The sequence below is a fragment of the Saccopteryx leptura genome, chromosome 3 (assembly GCF_036850995.1).
Source record: "Saccopteryx leptura isolate mSacLep1 chromosome 3, mSacLep1_pri_phased_curated, whole genome shotgun sequence".
Taxonomy (NCBI): domain Eukaryota; kingdom Metazoa; phylum Chordata; class Mammalia; order Chiroptera; family Emballonuridae; genus Saccopteryx; species Saccopteryx leptura.
The window spans coordinates 67,570,084-67,587,801 of record NC_089505.1 but is presented as its reverse complement, the minus strand read 5'-3'; the positions used below and the strand labels follow the sequence as shown (position 1 = coordinate 67,587,801).

The following is a 17,718-nucleotide window of genomic DNA, read 5'->3' as shown; positions in this document are numbered from 1 at the left end:
AAGCCTCCTGTGTGTGTCTCCCCCCAACCCTTTCCCAAATTGGTCTCAGGAAAGAAAGGGCTAAAATTATGGGCCTTGGGGCTAATATTTCATGAAATCTTTAATGAAATCGTGGGAAGGACATGAACAGAGAGGAGGGGCAATGGGGACAGGGACAGGGAGATGGGTGTGGGGCTGGGCAGGGGGCTCTCCTCTTCCCCACGGCAACCCTTCCCCAATCATCCCACTGGTGGGGAGGGGGGTAGGGAGGCAGAGCCATAAATACGTCCAGAATTCTGAAGAGGCAGAGGAGGGGAGTAGGGGCTGGGAGTCTCAGAGAGGGGGCAGGGGCAGGCCTGGGCCACCCTTGTCAGGGGGCCCAGGCTCCTTGGGCGGCCGTGCGGGCCCCGGGGGATCCCCTGGCTTGCGGCCGTGCTTGCGGAAGTAGCGGTAGCGTTGGACGTAGGCCCGCACCAAGTTGCTCACCTTCACTGGGTTGATCTCCCCGCTTTTGCTGTGGCAGATCTGGGGGGCCAGGGCAGGTGCGGTCACCGCCAGCCTTCCGGCCCCCCTAGACTGCTGAGCACAGCTTGGGACTCGAAGAGGAGGCATTCCCCCAGTGTCTAGAGGCCTGATGCCAGCAGAACAGGCCCGGGTGGACTTGAGGAAATCTTGTCACCCTCCTCACCTTCCAGACTAGCCCACCATCCCTCAGTTTCCCCATCTGTGTACGTCTCTGTGTATCTGTCCCCCTCTGGGCCCACCTTGTGGACGGCCTTCCTCAGGATGTCCTTGTACTCCTCCTTGGTGATGTCCTTCTTCTGGTAGTACGGTTTGATGGCCAGCTTCACCTCCTCCACTGCCCGCTCCTGCGTGTGCAGCTTCTTCAGATACTGGTGTGGGGGGTGACAGGGTGACAAAAGGAACAGTGAGGGCCAGGTGAGTTCCTGCAGAACCGCTGCCTCCACTACCTGCCTGCCAGTTCAACTTCCTTGACCATCTAGCAACTCCTGGAGGTGGAAGTCCTGCTTACGGTCTGCCCATGCTTTCCACACTGCAGTTACCCTGGACCACAGGCTAGGCCCCGGCCTCTGTCAATGAGCATGCCCTCGAGGCTGGACTCTGGCCTGCCCAGGTGGCCATGACCAGTATACATGTGTTCTCTGCCCTCACAAAGTGCACAGTCTGGTGGGGAAACAAGACTGTAGCCAAGCAGTTATGACTGTCCTTTTGTTTTTGTTTAATTTTTTTTTTTAAGATTTTATTTATTCATTTTAGAGAAGGGGGAGAGAGGGAGGGGAGGAGCAGGAAGCATCAACTCCCATATGTGCCTTGACTGGGCAAGCCCAGGGTTTCGAACCGGCGACCTCAGCGTTCCAGGTCGACGCTTTATCCACTGTGCCACCACAGGTCAGGCTGTTTTTGTTTTTAGTGAGGGGGAGAGAAGAGAGAGAAAAAAAACAGGAAGGAACGGAGATGAGAAGCATCAACTCATAGTTGTGGCAGTTTAGTTGTCCATTGATTGCTTCTCATATGTGCCTTGACCAGGGGCTATAGCTGAGCCAGTGACTTGACCAGCAACCATGGGATCATTTCTATGATCCTATGCTCAAGCTGGTGACCCTGTACTCTCAAGTTGGTGAGCCTGTGCTCAAGCCGGGATGCTCCATCCACTGCACTACCACCAGTCAGGCTATGACTATTTTAATGAGACTCTACAAGACTTAGTCTGATCACAGCAAAAAAAGTATGTCAAAGCTTTTCTGGAGGGGGCACATTTCAAAACACTGTCCTGGCTCCTGAGTGGACAGTGGGGCCATGGGGTGCTGAGGGCCCAGGACTCGCTAGGTGCACAGGGAGGGGGTGGGCAGGGAGCTGGCATGTTTGTGCTGGAATCCTGGTTCTACCACCTGTGGCCTGGCCGAGGGACTAAACCCCTTTGTAGTTCACTAATAAAATGGAGACAGTACTCAGGGAGAAGGCTGAGGTGACACACATAGAGGCCACAGCAAGGAGTCAATCAAGGGGAGCTGTGGCTATTCTAAGGGTAATGGCTGGGGGGACAAGACAAGGAGCAACTGAGAAACCCCTAACTCCTGCCACAACCCCAAGTGAGATCTCTGCAAAGGCTGATGGGTAGGACACCTCTATCAGGACAATGCATTCAGAGAGGAGCCAGTCTCTGCTGTGGACTCCCTCCAGGAGCAAGGGACAGTCACCTCAAGAACCAATACTGGGAAGAGGTCTCCCCGAGTCAGGGCTGAGGGAAGATGGAAAACAGTCAAGATGTGAGAAGGATAGGATACTTCAGACTTTAGGGCCAATAGCTCAGATGACAGGACAAGAATGCAAACTGCTGAGCTCCTGGGCTGCTTGGGCAGCGCCCCTGCTCAGAGAGCCACCAGGCACCCTGGAGTGTCCTCAAGTCTCCCTAACCCAACAGAAAGTGGGTTTCTACAGAGAAAGGGGACAGTAGGCAGGAAACAGCTTCACTGGGACAGAAGGAACTTGCTGTTGTCACAGGGTCCACACCGTCCCTGTCCTGCAGCCCATGGCGTGAGCCAGGCACCAGTGACAATCAAGCTGTACTTCTGCCACTGTCCCCACTGTCTCTCATATGGGACTTTTTAATTGAATTTTGAGAGAGAAAAACATCGATTTTTTTGTTCCACTTATGTATACACTGGTTGATTCTTGCACGTGCCCTGACTGGGGACCAAACCCATGATGTTGGTGCATCAGGATGATGCTCTAACCAACTAAGCTAGCCAGCCAGGACCCCTCATATTGGGCTTTATTCTGCTTTCCCTCCGGCACTATACATAAGTGTATAAGAGGTAGGAAACACCACCATGTGGCAATAGGCTGTTGGATCCGAGGCCTAGGAGAAGGAGCCATATGTAATGGAATAACCTGTTTGTATTTGGTGAGCATCCATTCCTCCTCCGTCTAGCAGATGTTTGATTTTTGTCAACCGTCCTTCCCCATACATGAAAAGATGGGGAGTCTGACCAGGCAGTGGCACAGTGGATAGAGTATTGGACTGGGATGCAGAGGACCCAGGTTTGAAACCCTGAGGTCGCTGGCTTGAATGCGGGCTCATCTGGCTTGAGCATGGGCTTGCGTGCAGGGTTGCTGGCTTGAGCATGGGATCACAGACATGACCCCATGGTCGCTGGCTTGAGCAAGGGGTCATTGGCTCGGCTGAAGCCCCCCAGTCAAGGCACATATGAGAAAGCAGTCAATGAACAACTAAGGAACCTCAACAAAGAACTGATGCTTCTCATCTCTCTTCCTTCTTATCTGTCTGTCCCTATCTGTCCCTCTCTCTGTCTCTTGTCAAAAAAAAAAAAAAAAAGGAAAGAAAAGATGGGAAGAGAGTGATATGGGCTATGAAGGGGTGGAAGGGGTGGTCTGTAGTGGGCATGTGCATACGCAGGTGTGCTTATATCTTTATCTCTCTCCATATATGTACTTACGTGTGCACAGATCATTTTTGAAAAATATGCCTGACCAGGCGGTGGTGCAGTGGATGGAGCGTCGGACTGGGATGCGGAAGACCCAAGTTCAAGACCCCGAGGTCGCCAGCTTGAGCGCGGGCTCATCTGGTTTGAGCAAAAGCTCACCAGCTTGAGCCCAAGGTAACTGGCTCAAGCAAGGGGTTACTCGGTCTGCTGAAGGCCCGCGGTCAAGGCACATGAGAAAGCAATCAATGAACAACTAAAGTGTTGCAATGCGCAACGAAAAACTAATAATTGACGCTTCTCATCTCTCTGTTCCTGTCTATCCCTCTCTCTGACTCTCCCTCTCTCTCTCTCTCCTTCTGACTCAAAAAAAAAAAAAAGAAAAAGAAAAATATGCCCATGCCCATTTCCTATTCATCTGTTTGAGTGAAAGTTTAGTTCCTTAATTTAACAAGTTCAGGTTTTTTTTAATCTAAGGCCCATCTGCTGGCACCTGTCTCTGCCATTCTCCATGGGCCCCTGCATCTCAGTGTCTGCTCTTGTTCTCTGCAAATTGTCACCATCAACCCACCTCCCCCAAGCCCAGCTCACCTTGTCTGTGTCCCCTCGTCCCTCGGAGCTGCTGCTGCCCTCTCTCTTGTCAGACGTTGCAGCCAGCCCAGTGGGAGTGGGAGGGGTAGAGCCACAGCCCCCCAGGGGAAGGCTGCCAGGGAGCAGATAGCTGGAGGGACCAGGGGGCAGACCCAGGGAAGTAGGCACAGGAGCTGGTGTCACCCCTAGACTGGAGGGAGGCTTTCGGTGGCTGAGGATCTGTAGAAGAGGTTGGAGAATGAACAAAGGGAGGTGGAAGGGAAGAGGAAACATGTATCCCCAATAACCCCTACCCTGATTTTCCGAGTCCCAAAGGCAACAAACTCCACCTCTGGCCAATAACTTTCCCCGAGGGCCTGCTGGAAGTTTAGTTTCTCTCCTAACCCAAGGTGGGGGACAAGAGAAGGGGCCGTGGGGACTATTTCCCCTGGGGAGCCCACCTGGTTGGTGGCCTGGATCAGCTCCTGGGCCTTTGCTCGGCTTGCCAGATTGGCTTCTTCCATCTTGAAGAGAAGTGCAGTCACTGCAAGAGACAGAGTTGACGACAGGTAGAGCAGGGTTTGATGGGAGATGAGACTGTGAACCTAGCCCCTCCACTTGCTGCCACCTCCTGCCCCAGGGCCCCGGACAGGCCTGAAGGCCCAGGCTCAGAACTAAGAAAAGGGGACCTGGGCCACGGAAGAACCACCCCACATCCCCCATGTTCTTGGGACTCAATGTGTGCGTGTTGCGGGGGGGGGGGGGGTGTCGCTCAGTGACAAGGTGGTAGCCAAGTGAGATTGTATCTCCTCTCTCCCACCTCTGTGACCTAGCACATCCCCTAAGGGACACTGCTCCCTGCTCATCCTTCTTTCTGATCACTCCACCAATTCTATACCAGTCCACCTCTAAGAGGACTCCAGGACATGTCCCCCTCCTCCAGCATGTACTGTCGCTGGCCACCCTTTGCCCATCTGCTCTGCTTTCTTTCTTCACACTCAAAGATCTAGAAGCCTCCTGGGTAGACCCTGATCAGCACTCGCCCACCTGTGGCCCTCCAGTCCAGATCACTATACAACCCCCCTTTCCAAGGCATCCCCACTGCTTCCAAGTCTGTCCCTATATGACCTCATCTTCCCTGATCCTTTCTGGCTGCCTCAGACTGCCCTGCCCCCTCTCCCAGGGACACTCACAGGCCAGGACGCCACTGGTAGTGCAGTCCACACCAGCAGGCAGGTTCCAGGGCATGGGTGGGGGCAGCGTGGGCAGCTGGGAGACACGGGTGGCTGGCCCATCCTCTGCACCTGAGTCACCAGCTGTGGATCCTGCACTAGGGGCCATGCTTGGGGCAGCAGCAGCCGTGCTGGTGGCCGTGGTGGTGGCAGGCTGCTGCTCTTCTTCCTCCTCCTCTTCTTCCTCCTCCTCTTCCTCCTCCTCCTCTTCCTCTGCCCCACCTCGGACCCCAGCCTCCTCAGTGGCCTCTTCAGGCAAGAAGGAGACCTCAGGTGTCTTACAGCTGCTATCCACAGTCTGCGAGTCCGGCGTGAGGGCAGGGGGCGGAGGGGCTGCCTTGGGGGGTGGGGTGCTGGGCGCCTTGGCTGCCCGCTCTTCCCCAGACCAGGACGTTTCCTCGGCCCCCTTGGTTCCAGCTGCCTGGCTACAGCTATCCGCCTTGGACTTCTTCAGAGTTACAGGGCCCCCAGAGCCCCCGCTGCTGCCCCCACTGCGGATCTTTTTCCTGGTCTTGGATGGCTTGGTCTTTCCCTTGGTCCCCTTGGCCTTCTTGGCCCCAGCCTTGGCCTTAACCTTGGTCTTTTTGGGCTTGGTGCTGCCGGGAGCTGCTTTGGCCACCTCAGCAGGGGCCCGCTCATCAGGCTTGAGGAAGGGGGAACGGCTCTCCCGATCGCGGCTGAACTTGACTCCAATGGAGCCCAGGCTGGCCGATGTGGCCTCCTTGGCTGGCGTGGTGCTGCTGACACCTTCCCGGATCAGCACTGCCACCTTGGACTGCAGCTTCACCTTCCGGGAGGAAGAGGACGACGACGAGGATGAGGAGCCTGAGCCACTGCTGACTGGTGGCTTGGGCGGAGGTCCTGAGGAAGGAACCAGCTCCTTGGGAGGCCGGGCCTTCTTGGATGACCTGTCCCTGTCCCGATCTCTGTCCCGGTCCCGCTCCCCCCCATCCAGCGCCTTCCGCCGTGATCCCTTCTCCCTGGAGGAGGAGGAGGCAGCCCCAGAGCGGCGCCGGTCCTTCTCGTTGCTCTTGCCACCCCGCTCCTCGGTGCTCAGTCCCTCCGAGTCATACAGAACCTCGCGCTTGGGGGATGAGACCGGGGCCGGCGAGGGGCCTCGGGGGTCGGACTTGTCGGGCCGGCCCACGGTGATGGTCCGCTTGATGGCGAAGAGATCATGGTCCGTGAGGTCCTGGATGGAGGGCGGCACCGCCCCCCGGCGGCGGCTGTCGCGCTCCCCGCCTAAGGAAGCAGAGCCTGAGAGTGGCGGGGCGGGCACCAGGGCTTTCTCACTGTCCCCGGACCGCTTCTCACCCCTGGACCGAGACCGCTTCTTCTTCTTCTTGCTGCCACCCCCTTCCCGGTGCTTGCCTCGGTGCCGCTCCCTCCTCGAGGATGACGACGAGGAGGTAGCCGGGGGCGGGGAGGCCGAGCGCCGCCTCCGTCTCCGCTTCTCCCTGGAGCGCGACCTGCGGCTGCCCCCACGGCGGCGGTCGGGGCTGCGTGAGCGGCGGCGGGCAGAGCGGGACCGAGAGCGGCGGCGGGTGGATGAGGAGTTGTGGGAGCTGGGTTTGCGGTCTCGGGAGCGGTGCTTCTTGGAGTCCCAGGGTGAGGCCGGGGCCTGCGGGGCTGGCGGTGCGCCTGATGAGGACGAGGCGGCCTCCTTGGCCTCCCCACTGCGCTTGCGCTCCCTCCGCGATTTCTTGCGGGCCGGCGGGCCGGCTGGAGCAGCGGTAGTCGGGGAGGGCGAGCGCTGGCGGTAGCGCTCCCGCCGCTGGGTCAGGATCTTGCGGCGTAGGTCCAGGCCACCCCAGCGTGCATCAGAGGGCGGTGGTGCAGGGGCTGGTTCCCCCAGGTCCACTTGCAGGGCACCCTCCCCATCCGACTCGGCGTGCAGAGACAAGAAGTCATCTCCCTCCGGGGCTCTGGGGGCAGGCGGCGGAGGTGGGGGCTGGGCTGTGGGGGTGGCTGGGGCCGTGGGAGGGGGGCGGGCAGCACGGCTGCTGGCTCGAAAGAGGGACAGCGCCATCCTGGGCTCCTCCTCAGGCTGGACGATCTCACCCTCCTCAATCTCTGAGTCACCAGGTGGCAGCAAGGGGGGTGGCAGGGCAGCTCCACTGGCTGTCACCACCTCGACGGAGACCTTGCCTTCTCGACAGGCCTCTGCCTCGGTCCCCACCACAAAGACTCGCCGGCGGGTGGCTCCGTCTGCCCGGGTGGAGTCCGCCTGTGGCGGAGTAACAGGGGCTACAGTTGACTGTGGGGGCTGGGGGTCTGGGTGGGGGCTCTCATCACCTGGGAAGTCCTGGCTCAGGCTGTTGTCATCATAGATGCCTGCCAGGGTCTCAGAGATACGGCTGATGCTCTGGGACAAGCCTTCTTCCTCCTCCTCTTCCTCTTCCTCCTCCTCCTCTTCTTCCTCCTCCTCTTCTTCCTCTTCAGGAGAGGGGGTCCCCGCTGATGAGCTGGGGTTGGAGCCAGTAGGCTCAAAGGGGTCGTATTTCTGTTCCGGAGCAGGCGGTGGGGAATAGGCCTCGTCGGTGGGGTGGAAGGGGTCATAGATGTCGAACCGAGGGGCAGGGGGGGCTGGAGGGGCTGGGGGTGGTGGTGGGGGAGGAGGGGAAGGAGAGGATGATGAGGGGGAAGGGGAAGGTGAGGAGGATGCAGAGGAGGGGGCAGGGGGTGGAGCAGGGCCCCCGTCTCCGGTGCCCAAGGTGAGGTGGCGGGCACAGGGGGACTGAGAAGAATGAGATTGAGGAGAAACTGCAAAGGAATGGGAGACAGAGTTGTGGTCAGGTGTCCAACCCCTGTCCCTGTCCCCCAGCAGAGGGGCCACAGGCCAGCCAGCACCCATCCACACCCTCCACGCCCCCACTTGGCATTCTGCACCTGCAGGCACTGCCTCCGGTGCTGTGTGTGTGTCAATTCAGGCTATTCCTAACTCCACACCATAGATACTGTGACCCGCGGGTCCCAGGAGGAAACTGAGGCACAGACAGCAGGGAGGAGTCAGTGTGCAAACTTAGTGTGGCCCCCCAGCCTGCACTCCCATATCCTGAGATGGACGCTGACCCAAAGCCCAAGACCACCCTGACCACTGAGGGCAGTGATGTTACCACAGAGGATGAGGGCTAGGAGAGCCGGGTTCACACCTCAGACTGCCTCTGCAGCCAAGGCTGGGCCTGCTGGGCTGGATACCTCCTGCGGGAATTACTCCCCTTTATAGAGAACAGTGGGGGCCCAGAAAGCCAGGAAGGGGCAGAACTAGGGAGTCCTGGCAGCCGAACTCCTCACTGTGTGGTGAGTCCCCCCCAAGGGGCTCTGTCTGCTCAGGACTCAGAGACAGCACTGACTGGTGTCAGGGACAACCAGCACTCACTCCTTCCTATGGGCCATCCTGCTTTCCTATGTCACCTTATCCGTACTGCTGAAACCCTGTTCTATAAGCACAAGTCTCGGTGCCACAAGTCCTGTACCTGGGGTGGGTATCCAGGCCAGGATGTGGACACACAGCAGAGTCCAGAGGCCCCTCTGTCAACCACATGTAACTGCAAGGACCTGCCCCAGCAAGGACACCAGCACTGTTGCCGGACAGCAGCAGGCAAGCCCAGGGCTGAAAGGGTAGCTCTGGAGCCCCCTTCCCATCTGGACCCCAGGCTCCAGCCCTCCCTCATGACCTGACCACGGACAAGTCACTCAACCTCTGTCTGCCTCAGTTTCCTCATCTATAAAGCGGGGGTTCGTGCATTCATTCAACACATTTTTATCCATCACCTATCTGTGCCAGGTGCTGTTCAGGGTACCAGGAATAGAATGGTGAACAAAATAGACAAAAATCCCTGCCTTTAAGGAGCTCACATTCGAGTGGGGAGAGAAATATCAACGTGCCAAGCGTAGAGTCCACCAGCTGCTGAGGGCTCTGGAGGAAAATAAAGCAGGGGATGATGATGATGGGAGCATTCAAACCTCACAGGGATGAGAGGGCCACCTGAACAGCTGCACGGAAAGAGCCAGACTGCGCCTGGCATTGTAAGAACTCAGCGCGTGATCGCCTATGACCCTGGTTAATATCACCATGACACAAAGTATAAAACAGTATACAGACTGGAGTGGTGTGGAAGAATAAGCCATTTACCTCTTTATATAATTTCTAGATAGAATAGGCGCAAGGGTAAGTTTTCTTTCTTTTTTCCTAAGTTCTTAGTATTTTCCAAATGAAGACCAAAAAAAACCACTTGGAATGAGAAAAATAAAACATAACCCTTGAAGACAACTACTAGGTTCTATATACATCTACCATTACTTAAGGCCCAGGAGCCAAGTCCAGCCCACCATCTGTTTTTGTAAATAAAGTTTTAGTGGACCCCTGTCCCACCTGTTTGCTTACTTATCCCCTCTGGCTTCTAATTTTACTTTTGTGGCCCCTAAGAGTGTGGTGGGCCCTAGGCACCATGTCCCCTGAGCTAGTCGACAAGTCAAACTGCAGCTTTAAAAAAAGAACAAGCCTCATGAGGTGGTGGCGCAGTGGATAGAGAGTCGGACTGGGATGTGGAGGACCCAACTTCGAGACCCCCGAGGTTGCCAGCTTGAGTGCGGGCTCATCTGGTTTGAGCAAAGCTCACCAGCTGGACAGAAGGTCGCTGGCTTGAGCAAGGGGTTACCTGGTCTATTGTAGCCCCACGGTCAAGGCACATATGAGAAAGCAATCAATGAACAACTAAGGTGTTGCAACGAAAAACTGATGACTGATGCTTCCCATCTCTCTCCGTTCCTGTCTGTCTGTTCCTATCTATCCCTCTCTCTGACTCTCTCTCTGTCTCTGTTAAAAAAAAAAAAGACAAAAGAGGCTGACCAGGCGGTGGCACAGTGGATAGAGCGTGGGACTGGGATGTGGAGGACCCAGGTTCGAGCCCCCGAGGTCGCCAGCTTGAGCATGGGCTCATCTGGTTTGAGCAAAAGCTCACCAGCTTGGACCCAAGGTCGCTGGCTCAAGCAAGGGGTTACTTGGTCTGCTGAAGGCCCGCGGTCAAGGCACATATGAGAAAGCAATCAATGAACAACTAAGGTGTCGCAATGCGCAACGAAAAACTAATGATTGATGCTTCTCATCTCTCCGTTCCTGTCTGTCTGTCCCTGTCTATCCCTCTCTCTGACTCTCTGTCTCTGAAAAAAAAAAAAGAAAAAAGAACTGTGAACGGGCTCAGAGGGTAAGCAAGCCACAGAGGCTTGTGGCTCACCTACCGCTAGATCTGCGCCTCCGTCTCCTCTCCATTCCTCCGCAAACACATATGTGCCCGCAAAAAGGAAGTCTGAATCCAGGGTCTCATCAGAGTCATGGGGTCAGCAGCAAAGCTGCAGCACTAGGGAACTGGTTAGAAATGCAAATTCCAGGCCCCACCCCAGACTTGCAGAATCAGAAACCTTGAGGGTGGGTCTGGAGACCTGTGTGCCAAGAAGTCCTAGTGATTCTGATGCCCACTCAAGTTTGAGAACCTCTGCTCTACACTTCTCACAGGCTCACAACTCACCACTGCAAGTGGGATGGGGGCAGACTTTCACTTGGGCAGGTACACATCACCGAAATCAAAAACTTGGGCTTTACACACACCTAGGCTTGTGACTCAGGACCACCACTAAACAACTAAGTGCGCCACCCTGAGCAAGTGAATTCCCTCTCTCAAGCCTTTTCTACTCTGCAAGATAGATATGCTGAGAGTGCCCGCTCCTGGGGAGACAAGTCCCCATGCAGTTACACTGACAGGTAGAACCCTGGACACCAAGTGCCAACTGCTCCCACATGGTAGCCATCACGTCAGTTTCTACTTTATGTACGTTTGTGTGCATGTGCAGTCTTCACTCAGTGTAACAGAAACAAAGACGTTAAAATCAAGATTCTGTCTAAATGACACAATCAGCACAACTTGACTTCGAACAAGAGCTGAAACACAAAGCCAAGGCCAGCCACCTGCCCTGGCCACACATACCCGTTTTGCCTGTCCTCCAGGCCCTGAGACGAGGCAGCAGGCTGGGTACCGGCAGAGGGATTGGGTCCCTGTCCCCAATGCGGACCTCAGCCACCAGCTCCAGCATGTCCTCACTTCTGCAAGAGAGAAGTGAGTGGGACATAGGGGTGCTCCCAGCTCCCATGCCAAAGCCTCCCCCACCCCAGATGCCCAACTACTCACTCGCCAGGCCGCAGGTCCAGGTGGCTGGGGACCCAGGTGTCGGGGGGATCCAGGATGCTCACCAACCCTGCTAGAAAGCTATCTGCAGCCATGTCCAACACCTGGAAGAGGAAGGACAGGATCCACCCTGACCCTAACCCTGTGAGGACCCACAAATACCATTTCCCCAGCTCCTAACCTTTCAAGAACTCAGACAATTGAGATCTCCAAGAAAATGCAAAGATTCAACCAACTCCCTCATCCTAACCGCTTCTAGGACTCACAGCCTGGCCCACAGACCCCACAACTCTGCCCCTGTTCAGTACCCCAGACCCAGGAGCCTGGATCACCGACCCCGCCTCCCCATCTCAGAAATCCAGGCCCAGTGCCTGTCTCCCCCCACCCTCTCCTTACTCACAGCAGCCGTGTCAGTTCCCCCCGACTCCTGGGAACGGGACTCTGACCGTGGGCTCCGGCAACGCCTCCACCGAAGGCCATGACACCGAGAGCCATCTGGAGAGAGATGTGCATGGGGGGTTGGGGACAGAGGACTGGACGCAGAGAACTTGTGGGGCAGAGGAAGGTGGAGCCTGCCTTTGCTCTTGACAAGGGAACCAAGTTCCTGCCTCCTTTCCCAGCCTCCACCCACCGCCTCCCAACTTGGGTCCCAGAAGGACTTCCCCAACACCTGAGGCTCTGACTCTCTCATTCATCCGTCTTCACAGCTGCCCTCAGGATGAACTCCAGACAAATCAGCACAGCATTCGAGCCAGACTGTGACTTGATCCCCATGAATCTCTACTGCCTCCTCTTCCACTCTCATCCCACCAGACCCTAAGAACCACAGCTCGGTCCTGTGATGCACCTCTGAGCTACGCACCTGCCACTGGCTCTACCAGACCTTTCTTCCTATCAGACAACTAGAGACCTAATTCACCTGTTGCCCCCTCTTGGAAGCCTTCCTCGGTCCTATCTCCTTCCCGCTAGCTTAGCTGACCCTCCTACCCTCTCAGGGTACCACAGGCTACCTCTGAACTGTGACTATCTCCCCTCCACCAGACTATGAGCCCCTCCAAGGCGGCCACGGGGGGTTTGACCCATCTTTAGCTCCCATGCCAGCACAAGGATAGGACCCAGAGACCTCAGGAAAGTATGTGAATGAAACTGGAATAAAGAATGCAGAGATGGGGCAGGGAGCTAAGAGGAACCAGAACCCATCATACCTTTATCATTCGCCAGATCCCCCTGCAGGGAACTTCCCACAGCCTGCTGAATGGCCCGCTAAGGAAAAGATGGGGGGTGAAGGGAGTGGAAAGAAAGGGCGGCAGTCAGGGGACTCGTGCAAATGGTCACAAGCTCTGCTCCTGGGAGACAGACCTTCTAGATACCCTACAGACCACACTCAAACCCTTCAGAGAAGCCAAGAGTCTAGGCCCCCAGCCCCTCCTCCCACTAGGGCCCCTGAGTTGAATCTGGATTCTCACTCAGCTCCTCCCTCCTTTGGCCCCAGATAGCACCCAGCCTCACCAGAATAAAGGCAGTAGAAGAAAGTGTGGGGTCTCTGTCCGGCGGACCATCGCCACGATCCTCGCCCGACTCCTCTGTCTTCCCTCGAGACTCATCTTCTTCCTCCATGGTCACCTGGTGGGTGGAGGAAGAGAGTTTGGAGTGTAGGCTGGCAGGGCCAGGGGCAGTGGTGTGTGTGTGTGTGTGTGTGTGTGTGTGTGTGTGTGTACGCATGCAAGGGGGTAAAATCAGAGAATGGTCATGAAGACCTCAAGGGCCTCCAACGTTGCCTCAATCAGCATCTTCTTCAGCATCCCTCCTCTCCCCCATCTCATCAATCCTTGGGAGTGCACCAGGTCTTATGCAGACACCAAAGGGAGCAGAGCAATGCTCCTTCCTTGTCTGGACTTCAGCTGCCTGCCCTGTCAAAGGGAGGCTTTCTCAGCCTCCCATTTCAACACTCCACTCCCCAGTTCCCACAACTTCCCTCCTACCCCACTTAAGACCTCACAGCCCACCCTCCTGGGATCCAAGTCAATGCCAAGATTTTTCTGTTGAGCTGCGATGTCAAATAGTGCGCTCCGTAGTCTCATGTGGACACCTTTCCCAGAATGAGGTTACAAGCCAGAGAGCTTGGTATGCCACAAACACTGTGCAGCTTCCTAAAGCATCAATTTCCCTCCACAGCGAGGGAACAAAACTATTTACATACATAACACGGAACAATGAGAGTGAATTTACAAAACCTGTATGCCACTTTTGAAATGAAAACACTAATTACAGAGAGGCGCACTGTCCACCATTACGTGAGAGCATGGCTGAGGTTTTGCAATGTCACAAAAACTTAGGTTGTACTTAAGTTGAAAAGTCATTCTTCAGACTGGAAATTGTCTTAATTAGGGCTTCCAAAAATAGGAATATTTCAGCTGTAGGTTTTCCTTCAATTGTCAAATCTGCTACTCTGAGATAATACCCAGTTTCAAAGTTCCTAGAAAGCTTCAAACCCCTAACTCCCAACTCAGGGCACTTAATCTGTTTATAGCACAATCAGAATATCCATCTCAGAGAACAGTGGTGACAAATGTAAGGAGACACTTCTGCCAAAAAGTTAGCTCAACCCAGTGCTCAATACAAAATAACAATTATCATTATTATTGTTAACCTTTAGGGCCCAAGTTTCCCCCACATCTACCCTGCCCTTCCCCCATTGCATACCTGCAAAGAAAAGACCTCTGCCCTAGTCTCCCTCTACCAGATTGTCAACCTTTGCCAAAGCTTCCAAAAGCAGCCAGCCTCCCAGCTCTCTAAGAGCCAGAGGCTCCTTTCCTAACTCCGATTGACACCCGCCCTGATAAGGCCCCAAGGACAGTTTCCAGTCCTGGTGCTGCTCTCCAGCACCTTAGGGGTGGGTGGAGCACAAGCTGCAGTGACTGTCACAGAACAGAAAAGATCTGAGTACAGACCCTTCGTGAGTTTGAAGATGCTCCCCTGCCCATTCAGAAATGCCCCAGGCTCTGCACACACAATTACCAACAGTTCCTTAGATTTTTTTAATATGAGAAGACTGTAGACATTGCAAGGTCCCTCTAGATCAGTGAATGATCCTCACTGATAGCAGTCTAGTGCTTCACAAATTGCTGGTTATAAAAAGTAAATCGAAGGCAGTAGAAAATTCTTCACAGTACATCATAAGTATTAAGTGGAAATCCTCATGGGACATCAATATTAAATATATATATGTATATATATATATGTTGGTGGGTACTGGGTCTCAATGAAAAATGTATTTTTTACTGTAGATCAAGGACAAAAGTTTGAAAATCACTACACTAAACGCCTAGGACCTAGGTGATCCTACAGACTTTCCCAAAGTACTGTGAAGTAATTCTCTCTTTATAGCCCCAGGGCAATGCACACTTTTGAACTATTTTTCGTTTGAATTACCTTCTAAAGTGCAAGGACATTTGAGCCCCGCAAATTTTCCAATACTCTCCTTTGTCTTAGTCTCCATTTGATTATCTGGCCCCAAAAGGCATTCGCATTTGCTCCAGGCATAGAGAGTGCACTCTTGCAGGCACATTCACAACCACCGAGATGTTCCAGGTCCTTCTAACTGCCCCCAGCCTCCTGTCACTCAGCCTAGATACTCCCCAGACGTTGGAGATACATCCAGGCCTCTCAGTACAGCACAATATTTGCCTCCCTCCCTTGGTGGGCACATCCCACCCCTAAAACACTTCCTAACCCAGGAATAGTTCTTTCAGGCCCGTTAAATGGCCCCAGCCCCATGTAGGTGAGTGGCATCCCTCGGTCAGCCAACGTAGACACTTCCCAGCCACAACAGACATACCCCACAGCTACAGATGGCTTTGCAGATACTCCTCAGCTCCTGAAGACCTCCTTCACCCCTGGGGCATATCTCAAGATCTCAAGATGGCCCCAGAACCCTTTGAACAGACCCCAGCCTCCGGTCATCCCATTAAAACGATCAACAGTGCCTACAGAAATGATCCAACACGGCTATACGATGGAGGGCAGCCGCCAGTCTCAGTCCAGGCCCTGTGGACGTCCCCAGTTCTCACCGGGACGCCCCGTAAATGCCCCCGGCATCCACAGACGCGTCCCGGGGCCTTCAGACGGCCCTCTTGTCGGCGCCAGGCTCCGCCGCCGCTGCCAGGCCGGAGACCTCTCCGCTAAGTCCTTCAGACCCCGCAGCGTGCAGGGAGAACCGCAGGCCTACTAGCGACCCGACTCCGCCCCGCCCACCCCGATAGGCCCGAGCCCCGCGGTCCGGACCACCGCCGCCATCTTACCCCGCCGCTCGGGCTGCGGCTCCGGCCCCGGCGTGGGGCGGGGCGGGTTGGGGAGGTTCGCGAGCAAAAAAAAAAAAAAAAAAAAAAAGGAGAAAGGCGGAGCTAAAACGCCGCCGAGCTTGCCGGGACTTCAAGTACCGTGCATGGTACCGTGAAGGCTGGTGGGAAGGCTGCGGACTCAGTTTCCCAACAGTCAACGGGGCACCTGGGATAGGGTGCGCGCGACGCACGCCGGGAGGCGTAGTCCGCGCGTTCCTTCCGTCACGCAGGGACAGCAAGGAGGTGAGAGGTGAAGTGGGCGGGGTTGCGGTAGCCCGCGATGAAACCCCACAATATCCTGCGCGCGCGCGAAAGAGCGGAGGAACAGGAAGTGACGTAAGAGTACGTAACTGAACACGTAACAAGGGAATTGTAGTTCTGAGCGGGCAGTAGAAAAAGACCTCGATTGCCTGTGAGTTGCCCCGCCCACAGTCTGGGGACCCCAGCATCCCGATCTCCAGTCTCCTATGAATTTAGAACTGAGAAGGCCGGCTACAGCCTCCTTCTCTTAGTCCAATACTCTCCTTTGTCTTAGTCTTTTGGACTAAGGACTTCTATCCAAAGGACTATTTAGAAGGGCGGAGTCGGGTCGCTAGTAGGCCTGCGGTTCTGTAGGCACTGTTGATCGTTTTAATGGGATGACCGGAGGCTGGGGTCTGTTCAAAGGGTTCTGGGGCCATCTTGAGATCTTGAGATATGCCCCAGGGGTGAAGGAGGTCTTCAGACTAAGGATAGGGTGCGCGCGACGCACGCCGGGAGGCGTAGTCCTTCTATCCAAAGGACTATTTAGGATAGAAGAGTCCAAATTCCTATTCCTCTCACTCCACACAGGAGTTCAAATTCCCATTTCCCTCCTCCCTGGGACTCAAGATTCCGAGGCTTCCTCCTTCCTTGGATCCAGGAGTTGGGCTTTCAGGCATTTTCTCCCTCAGACCATTCTTGGTCTCATGATCGTACCTTAAACGAACACAAGTGTTCCAGTTCCTCACCCCAATTCTCTTGGGATAAAAAATTCTGGGTCCCAAGCCCGTCTAGCCCCTGGATCCAAGGCTGGATCCTCAGCTTCTTCCCTTTACAGGACATGAGTAGTCCAAATAATAAAGACCCCCACACCTCCTCATCCCCAGATTACAGGAATCCAGGCCTCTAGTCCCAAACTCTCCAATGGACCCAGGAGTCTGGGCCCTCAGCTTCCTTCTCCTTCTAAGACCCAGAAATCCTGGCTCCAGGCCCTTCATGACCCAGGCGTCTCGGCTTGGGCGAGCTGGTTCATGGATTAGGAATGTAGTGATCTCACGGCCCCTCCCTGTCCCGTTACTCGGCTGTCCTCCTCCAGGGCCCCAACTCCCCTCCCAGTCTGCCTTCCGCTTGGTTAGGACAGCGAGAACCGGAAGCCAGGGTCCCTTAGCGGGCGGAGACTCCTACATTCAGCCCAGACACCCGGGTCTGGAGTTTGGCTAGGATCCCAGGACGGAGGTGGAGCTTCCTCTTAGGACCCGGTTCTTCCTCGGAGCGCGCCTATATACGGCCGCGCGCGAGCCGGCGGGCCCCGCCTACTAATACAGAGCCTCTGAGTGGGTACCCTGAGAAGCTGCTTAACTGAGTGCTTATTTGCATAACCCCTCCCAAATGATCTTTCCAACCCATCTGCCGAAAGAATGAGTTCTCATTAGCATAGCCCCGCCCCTGACGGCCCGCCAGGCGAGAGCGCGTGGCGCCGCTCGAGACGAGCAGAGGTCATTAGCATATCTCCGCCCCCTCTCGGAATTCCCCCTCACAGCGAACGTCGTTCCCGAGGCCTTATTAGCATAGCTCCTCCTTATCCCTGACCCTCCTCCTTAAGTGTACCGAGACTTGTGCCCTTCTTGCTGAAGCTCATGATTATGCAGTGAACTTATTAGCGTGGCCCGCCCCTAGGCCCCGCCCGGCTCTCCCCCAGGCGGTAGCGGCG

At 55.4% G+C, this 17,718-nt stretch overlaps 1 protein-coding gene across 4 annotated transcripts; it reads right to left on the bottom strand.

Annotated features, from left to right (window-relative positions):
- Positions 1-82: 82 nt before the first annotated feature.
- On the bottom strand, positions 83-15,784 carry SCAF1 (SR-related CTD associated factor 1). 4 transcript variants are annotated; one of them, XM_066374008.1, is made up of 11 exons: positions 15,729-15,784; positions 12,937-13,050; positions 12,633-12,690; positions 11,828-11,922; positions 11,431-11,531; positions 11,230-11,345; positions 5,207-8,008; positions 4,475-4,557; positions 4,035-4,253; positions 744-872; positions 83-504 (listed from the first exon to the last, which is right to left on the bottom strand). In XM_066374008.1, exons 2-11 carry the CDS (start codon positions 13,042-13,044, stop codon positions 313-315), a joined length of 3,903 nt encoding a protein of 1,300 aa, XP_066230105.1. In that variant the 5' UTR covers positions 13,045-13,050; positions 15,729-15,784; the 3' UTR covers positions 83-312. The 4 variants fall into 4 exon arrangements, with proteins under 4 accessions (XP_066230105.1, XP_066230107.1, XP_066230108.1 ...); XM_066374010.1 differs by lacking the exon at positions 15,729-15,784 and adding an exon at positions 15,418-15,713; XM_066374011.1 differs by lacking the exon at positions 15,729-15,784 and adding an exon at positions 15,498-15,713.
- Between the last annotated feature and the right edge of the window lie 1,934 nt (positions 15,785-17,718).

Bases quoted from the DNA above. Each gene is read 5' to 3' on its own strand.
- SCAF1 (XM_066374008.1), bottom strand. From the start codon at position 13,044: ATGGAGGAAGAAGATGAGTCTCGAGGGAAGACAGAGGAGTCGGGCGAG. The intron at 4,558-5,206 runs GTGAGTGTCCCT...TGTCTCTTGCAG, and splicing joins TACCAGTGGCGTCCTGGCCT to TGACTGCACTTCTCTTCAAG. The intron at 4,254-4,474 runs GTGGGCTCCCCA...CCTCTTCTACAG, and splicing joins TGATCCAGGCCACCAACCAG to ATCCTCAGCCACCGAAAGCC.